Raw genomic sequence first — 8,984 nt, forward strand, 5'->3', positions numbered from 1 at the left:
TGTCTAAAATGAAATGTTATTTCACAGAGTGAGATTTTAAAAACAGTATTCTCACGAGTGGCGTTAATAATAAATTGAACTTCTGCTTCCAGGAAAGTCTCGTTTAAATTACATTGTATTATTTTTCCTACATGCAGATTTCACATAATGCTACCTGCAAAATTCATATAATGCACAGAATTCCACCTACAAAATTCACATTATGATACCTACAAAATTCACGTTATGTCACCTGTTCACATTATGCTTCGAGCAAATATCACATTTTGCTACAAAAATTCACATTACACGAAGCTTGAAGAAATATGCTTATCCAAACTTTCAAGCACTCCGATGTCAAATTTGCAAGACTGAAAAAATCTTTCATCTAAAATGTATACACAATCAATAATGACAGTAGGAAAAACACTCAAAATGCCAACAAATGTAACTAAAGTATTATTTGTGTTATAATATGTCACATAGCTTTTTAAGTAGCACATTTTGCTACAAAAATTTACATTACACGATGCTTGAAGATATATGCTTATCCAAACTTTCAAGCACTCCAATATCAAATTTGCAAGACTGAAAAAATCTTTCATCTAAAAGGTATACACAATCAATAATGACAGTAGGAAAAACACTCAAAATGCCAACAAATGTAACTAAAGTATTATTTGTGTTATAATATGTCACATAGCTTTTATAAACTTAAAAATAATTACCACCCTTTATGAATAACTAAACTTATCATAAGAACTTTGCGACATATAAACTGATGAACCATGCAATAAAGAAAACAATGACCTACCTTGTTATTTTGGTTCCAAAAGAAATCGCAAACGAAGTATTATCTGTTTTTTGTTATAATAATAAATGTTTGTTTACAGCATCATATCCCTGACTCTACTTAAAGACATGGACACAACTCTACTTGATGACCGGAAACCAGTTTTCCATTTTCAGTTATACTTACCGTGGCCCAAGAGGTCCAAAAACAACCACATATCAACTATTTTTATCAATTCATCATAGAGAGCCTTTAATAAAATGTAGAGGGGAGAGAAGGCACTCTAGTTCTTAATCAATAGATACATTGAAATGTTCTTGAGACATTTGAACACAGGTATAAAAAAACGGTTTTATTAAGCAATTGTTCTATTTATTATTATGGTGCTTGTATTTTTGCTTTGAAAAATTTATTTGTATTAATGGTGTTCAGCTTAGGGTTGCAGGATAATTTTTCTAATGTTGGAAAGTATTTTCCAACTTCATCTCTTAATGACGGTATCAGTTGGATTCCAATGTCAAGCGGTAGAATAAATGTAAACTATTTGAATAACTACATAGGCAAAGGAAGGAATTGTGGAGTTTAAAACCGACAGAAATGGAAGAAGGACCTTCCTAGCCGTTTCCTCCGGTCCTAAAGCTGGATAGTTGACATATGACCAGTCATGTATGAACCCAGAAAAGAAAGAAGAAAAATAGTAAGGAAAGAAGAAAACATTTATCTATTTCAAAACTCTGTCTCTATTGGTTTTTAGCTTTCTTTGAGAAGGAACATTACAGTTTTCTGAACCATTTGTAGCTAGGGTTAGATAGACAAAAAAGGTGAATATAAACAAAAACTTTTATTGTTGGAGTTTGAGATATAAATTTATGGTAGAAAGGAAGATAAATGTGGTATTTTGTGTTATTTTTGAAAACATGATGTTACAACAATGAATAATTTTGTGTATGTCTGAACCGTATTCTTTTTGATACAGATGTATGCTCTGTTGTCTAATTTGTGGCAGTACTGTTCGCTTGCTTGTTGCCTGCACCGTTGTCGAGACAAAAAAGGAAGTAGTCTGACTTCGACACAACAAATTGACAGGAAAAAAAATGTTGAATTTGCACAGATGACTTTATACATGTACTGTAATAAATAAACGTATCCACTTCAATACTAGTGACTTTTGTACGGAGATTAACTTAAATACAAACATATTTACCACTTCTCTCGATTCAAATATTAGGTACATCCATTCACCAAAGATTTAAGTAAATAATTCATATAAATCATATGTAACATACATCATGCACATATTGATCATCTAGTGAATTTATTTTGTCGTTATATGGAACTATTCTTCTTTTACTATACACACATTTGTCTAAATATATACATAAATTGACACATGTCCCTTTACTGTTTATCTTTCCTGTCTCATACATGGAAGCACCGTAAAACGGTGTTATAACAATTTGTCATAGAAAACAAGTGCTTTATCGAAAGCTAATCTATTTTGCTTTGCATCAATGATAACCCATAAAAATAAATAGTTAACATATCCCGACGGTATTTGACTGACTCTGGAATCGATAAAAGACTTTTAATAATTAAGCCAGCCAACATATTTTTAATTATCTTGCTGTCGTTATTGGATACTCGGGAGCATTCGTTTAAATGATTGAAAAATTCTATACAAAATATGTATAAGTCTACAAATATTTCTTCTATCAACTTAATGACAAGTTAAGATCAAATATGAATGTGATAAGTGTGCTACTGTTTTTCATGTCTTTTCCCATGTTGACATATTGTCAAAGTGGTACGGATGTGAGTGCACTGTTAACTCATTTATTCACTACTGAAGGTTACAATAAAAAAGTACGACCTTTGAAAGACCAAACAACAACAATGCTAATTAGCGTGGACTATTTCCTTAACTGTGAGTAGTAAATTTAATAGATGATTATAATTATTAATACTAGTTATTCATTTTTATAATAACAATATATCATTATATAAGATATATGTATCAACATCTTACTAAGAACTATCATCCAAATTAATTGATAAGTCATTTAACATAGAATTATTTTTATCAACTATTAACAAAACTAAAAGGTAATCATAAGTAAAAGTTAAATTAATTTACCTTAAATCATTTCCCTTCATTATACAAAAATGTATTTACGAACTGAAAAGGAATTCTCACAGATTAGCCTTTTCCACCGTTATGTAGTCAGACTATAGTCGGACAAGTCAGCACTCGTCTGCAATATAATCAAGCCCTGTTTCTTTTTCTTTCTTTCTGGCGGATTTTATGTCGCACTAGCACAGTGTAGGTCATATGGCGACTTTCCAGCTTTACTGGTGGAGGACGACCTCATGCAGGTGCCCCTCCGTGCGTAATCCTAGGCCCGAACGGGCACCTGAATAGAACCACCTCCGTAAGCTAGCTGGATAGCTTCCACACATGAAAGTATTCAAAGTAGCTGTCGGTAACACACAGCGGTAAGAGGCAAGTGGTTTGATGTCAACGACCTTAACCACTCGGCCACGGACACCTTTTATAACCAGGCTCTATCCTGTTAGCTGCTATATCTTTATTACCAAAATTGATAATGGACAGTTCTAACAATATGGAGACAGGACGAATTAATTAAAACAAGTCAGGAGGCAGTCTGGCTAAAGTTCAGATCTACCTATTTCTGTTTACGACCGTTTATGTTTCGCTTTCTTTATTATTCGAATTTCCCGAGAAAGCTATTTTTAGCCATGTAATCAAACCGGTTTTTACATAGGCATTAGAAAAAGTATCAAAATACCATTATCCTTAAAAGTTAAACAAAGTGTTTTGATTTTTTGTTATTAAAGTAATTTTTAACTTGAAATAATATTTAATTTTTAATTGGCCAGATCGTTTTGCCAGTTTACCTGTCGGCTATATGGACAACGGCAAGTTTGTTCGCGAAATTGTGACAATTTCCTACTCAGCATTAGTTTTCCCAGAGTTAAAATTAGAAGCCGCGTCGCTTTCAAAATTATGAAAGCTCGCCGATGATTGGGCTCGCCGATGATTGGCTAAGTGAATGATCACCAGAAACAACTTCGTAATTGGTCACTGTTAGATCCAAAATCGGAGCTCTATTAATCAGCTTGTTCAGGAGGCTAAGGGTTATAAAGGTCGTATCAGTGTCATTTATCAGAAAAATAAAATAGAAATACAATTACCTATATCGTTTCAATTTAGTTTTTTCTGTATCTGACACTATCTTTTAGCTTTATCTTATTTCATTATGAATGCACTGTTCTTCAAAGATACATGCGTTCATCTGTAAAATATTTTCATCAATGAAAAAGGATCCAAAAATCAAACACGGATGATATCATTAAATGTCAACATATATTTATGGCGCATATGTCATATTTTTTCAGCTGTAATCGATTTCGATGAACAAGAAGAAAATTTGAAAATATCTGGCTTTTTAAGTTGCGCATGGATCGACGAGTATTTGAATTGGGACAATACTTCATTTTCAAACATTCTTGAGTTATTCATTGTAAGTATACGTGCACTTTAAGATGCTTGAAACCAATTTATGCTAAAATTTATGATATGAAAATCAAGTGAGTTTGATAAGGTACAAATTGGAGATTATAATTATATTGTGATGTTGTATTATGGTCAGAGAGTAACAGTCATTCTACATGCATTTTAATTTTTCATTATTGACTTATGCTATTTCAATGATTTTACTTGTTACTTTTTGTTAACGTGACATGTCCATCCGAGGGTTTAGTGAGTTTACAGATGAAAGTTAAAATAAGATTACATTAATATGCTCTTTCAATTTTATTATTTACGTCGCATGAACAATAAATAACTCACATAGCCAAAGGAAATTTCTATAAATATCCATCAGAATTAACCTGTACCTTTCAATTTATAAAAAGGTTGGGACAGTCTTTTTTTATATTATAAGCAGATTTATATTTTATCCTTAACATTTTCAATATCAATTGTTTGTCAATCACAATTATAACAGTCAATGTTAAAAAAATGTTAAAAATAAAAAATCAGTTCAAGTCAAATTGAAAATGGAAAAAATAGCATATCACTTAAATTTTAGAGCGCACACTTTTTCTGATTATCATTAACACTTTTAATTAATTGACAATACAGTCTTTACGACATTGTCAATAATATGCCTCCATGACGTTTTATCGTGGTCACTATTGCGCCATTTTAATTATATTGATGTTTATATCATAACGACAACTACTTGATAATTATATTTTTTCAGCCACAGGATGAGATTTGGAAGCCAGATATTTCTCTCAGGAACACATTTAAATCCTTTACTGGACTTGGTGCCAGTTACCTGAATGTCTACGTTACATCTAATGGGGTTGTTGAATGGAGACCATACCAGGTAATCAATGTGTTCATTCGGCAGTGGCATGCATTGTTTAGTTTTAGAAAGGAATTCATTTATTTGGCAGAGGCATGCACTGTTTAACTTACAGTTTGGCAATCATTTATAGAGAACCTGCTGTAAAAGTGGGTCGGACACAAAATGGTCTGTATATAATTTTTGTTTCTCACGACTCAAGCTTATTTCAGTAGTGAGTTGTTACGGATCCATGCTGTTTACTTACAAACCCTATAACAAGTAGAGAAACTGATAGCGAACAGCATGGATCCTGATCAGACTGCGCGGATGCGCAGGCTGATCTGGATCCATGCTGGTCGCAAACCCATTATGTTGGTTTTGTCATGGCGCAGCTCAAATTGAAACTGTTCTACATGTTCTAAGTACTAAGATTTTGAATGTGTATTTCTCTTGAATTTAAACTTGATCTTGGTAAGAATGAAAATTTGAAAAAAATGAAATGTTGGATACATTGCGTCCAAGAGCATGTCCGCTTAAAATAGTTTTTTTCACGTGCAAGACATACTTTGTCAAATAAATCTGTAACAGTGGTAAATGTGTGTAGAAGTTATTTTAAGCACAACTAATGATCAGAAATAATCCAATCAATTAATTCGGCCAATTTCTTTTCCTCCATACCTAAATTTTAATTTGTAGATCCACCGTGTATATCCAGAAATGTGAAAATGATGCAGGGTATATGCAAAAATAATGCAAGTTGTGCAATTCTATAGCTGAAACGAGCACCACATTTATCATTATTTACATCAGACATTATTATAAAACGTAATGCCTTAAAATATTATATTGAATGTATTTTTGTAAACATGTTAGTTGTAAGGTTAGTGGAAATGTATTATAACTAGCAATGAGCTAAAATAGCCTGCTATTATAGTATATCTTTTTCAAGAACGAGATGTCGAAAACGGTTTTAGGTTTTATCAAATAGATAAATACAGAATCCCTAAAGAAAGCCCAAAACGGCAAAATTGAAAATGTTGCAGGCTCGGTTTGATTGAGCCTGTTTATGGACGGTACTGGAAAGTGCAAGTTACCGTCCACGCCCCCTAGCACCGGCTTAAGCAGAATTCAACATTTAAACATGAAATGGTAAAATTTTGAATTTAGAAACATCCGCAGATGTGTTCATACGGCGGTTATCATGGAACCTTCAATGTGACACTTCCGTGCCATTCCATGAAAAGCGGCGTATGGTCCCCAAGTAATAAAAAGCGTGTGCCCTAAACGAGAAAACAATGGGCGGAACTAAATAAAATGGAATTTTGAAAGGGGATCAGAGGTTATGAAGCCTGCGTATCACAGATAAGACGTCAAAAGACAAATTTAAAAAGCAGGCAACATATCCTAAGGGTGATTAAACATTATTCAAGTAGGAATATTGGAACCACCCAACTAGAAACCCAGCCTGCAACGCTATCAATTTAGCCGTGGTGGACTTTCCTTAGGAATTCTGGTTTCTCTATTTTATTGTCACATAAGTGTTAGGTGTGGCACGTGGCGGCTGTAAAATGTCTCTCCGTACATTTAATCAAATGTGTTTTATTTTTGATCCTTGAAGATCGTTCAGCACTACATTATTGTAGTGAGTGCATGTTTTCGGAACTTTTTTTTTCCATTTCAGCGTTTTATCTAGTGGGTGGTTGCACTATTACTCACTTCAATATTGTTTAATCGCCCTTAGGATATGTTACCTGCTTTTCAATTCTGTCTCAGTTATCTGTAATATGCAGGCGTCATAACCTCTAATCCCCTTTTAAAATTCAATTTAATTTAGTTTCGCCCATTATTTTTTCGCTTAGGGCACACGCATTTTATATTTGGGGACCAAATGGAATGGAATGACTGTTTCATGATGACCGGCTTATGAACACATCTGTGGATGTCTCTTAATTCAAAATTTTACCAGTTCATGTTTAAATGTTGAATTCTGCTTAAGCTGCTTAAGCCGGTGCAAGTGGGGGGGGGGTGTGGACGAAAGCTTATAATTGCCACTAGCGTCCATGAACAGGCTCAATCAAGCCGAACCTGCAACATTGTCAATTTTGTCGCGTTGGGCTTTCTTTAGGGAGTATATATCAAATAGAAACAAATCCCAACTTTTCAAACGAAATGTTTCAATCTGTCACTTTTACATCTAAGGTGATTCATTATATACATTTGTATTCAAAAGTCACCAAACAATGTAGTCAATCTTCTATTTCTGGTGTACATATACAATTATATGTATATTATTGCATTATTTGTTTGTTTTTACAGGTTCTGGAATCAACTTGTTCGGTTGACATAACTTTTTTTCCATTTGACACACAGACGTGTGAGTTAAAGTTCACAGCATGGAGTTATTCAAAATCTCATGTCGATCTGAATGTGGGAAGCAAAGGTGTTCAACTTGAAGAGTATGTAGAAAATTCCGAATGGGAATTAGTTCAAACTTCAGCAAGAGAAACGAATACGGAAGAAGCAGCTGTATTCTTCACGTTAAAATTAAAGAGGCGACCATACTTTTACGTGTTGAATATCATCGTACCAGTAATTTTTCTCTCCCTCCTGGACATATTTGTGTTTGTTCTGCCTGTGTCGTCTGGAGAAAGAGCAAGCTATGCGATCACAGTTTTCTTGTCAATGGCCGTTTTCTTAACAATAATAGCAGATGCATTACCACAAAATTCTATGACAATGTCCTTGTTGTCGGTATATTTAATGCTTATGATAATTGTGAGTACTTTTATTGTTATTTTAAGCATTGCAGAATTGAGACTTGCAACTCGAGACGTCAATACGCAACCTATAAGCAAAAGCTTTTTGTTTTTCATTAAATGTTCACATGTAATTACATGTAAGGTCTGTAGAAAGTCAGTGGCTCCATCAACTAGGCAAGTAAGTTCGAAAGAAAAGAAGCGCAATCTTCCGGATAGTAGGGTGACATGGCCGGACATCGTTGAAGCTATAGATATTGTCTTCTTTTGGATCACGATGATATACACCCTTCTCATCACCCTTATCATCGGTGTAGTGGCTGTGAATGGTGGAGATACTTAGAAAGTGATATAATTTATTGTTATAGATACGTAAGAATAATAAAATTATAATAAAATTTTGGTGCAAATTGATAAATACTAACAATACAATTATACGGAAAATGTTTTTGATACTTCCGGTAATGGCGGCGTAGACGTTAAATTTTTGCAGAGCAGAAAAAAGTCGAAAATAACAGCCAGATTTAGTTTAATTGTATTGTTTCTTGACAAAACTTTGTACTTTTGATCATCAGAGATTAATTCAGTAACGAACTTTTACAGAAACACTGTACGAACTGTATACGACCCGGTACACGAACCGGTACAAGCACGTGAAAAACGCGCAATATTATCAAAGCGTATTGTATTGCTATTTTGAGCATCGATACACTTTGTTATTAAACATTACACAACCAGGTTGAATGTAAACATGTTCAACACACCTAGCTCAGGAAGCAAACGTACTATTGGTGAAACTGTGAGCCCATCAGATGGTGTTCAAGGTGATCATGTAAATTCCCCCATCCCCCTTAGAAGAAAGGCTTCTCTTCCAGATCTTCAAAATACTGAAAAATCATCTATCTTACTTCAGGGTGCAAATTATGATGTTTGTGAGCTTGTCAAAACTGTAGCCCTATAGTTATAACAGCAATATCTGAAGCCATTGTTCCTTCCATTATATCAAGCCTAAAGCAATATTTTGAACCTTTGAATACAAAAATTGACCTTCAAAATCAAGAAATTGCCATACTACATTCA

General features: G+C 33.7%; 1 protein-coding gene across 1 annotated transcript; it reads left to right on the top strand.

Moving 5' to 3' along the window:
* The first annotated feature begins 2,512 nt into the window (after positions 1-2,512).
* On the top strand, positions 2,513-8,247 carry LOC132729415 (neuronal acetylcholine receptor subunit alpha-6-like). Its single transcript, XM_060715188.1, has 3 exons — positions 2,513-2,584; positions 5,059-5,187; positions 7,465-8,247. Exons 1-3 carry the CDS (start codon positions 2,513-2,515, stop codon positions 8,245-8,247), a joined length of 984 nt encoding a protein of 327 aa, XP_060571171.1.
* Positions 8,248-8,984: the final 737 nt, after the last annotated feature.

The sequence above is a fragment of the Ruditapes philippinarum genome, unplaced genomic scaffold, assembly GCF_026571515.1.
Source record: "Ruditapes philippinarum isolate M1 unplaced genomic scaffold, ASM2657151v2 ctg3767_1_1_1_1, whole genome shotgun sequence".
Taxonomy (NCBI): Eukaryota; Metazoa; Mollusca; class Bivalvia; order Venerida; family Veneridae; genus Ruditapes; species Ruditapes philippinarum.

Bases quoted from the DNA above. Each gene is read 5' to 3' on its own strand.
- LOC132729415 (XM_060715188.1), top strand. From the start codon at position 2,513: ATGAATGTGATAAGTGTGCTACTGTTTTTCATGTCTTTTCCCATGTTG. The intron at 2,585-5,058 runs GTGAGTGCACTG...ATATTTTTTCAG, and splicing joins ATTGTCAAAGTGGTACGGAT to CCACAGGATGAGATTTGGAA. The intron at 5,188-7,464 runs GTAATCAATGTG...TTGTTTTTACAG, and splicing joins TTGAATGGAGACCATACCAG to GTTCTGGAATCAACTTGTTC.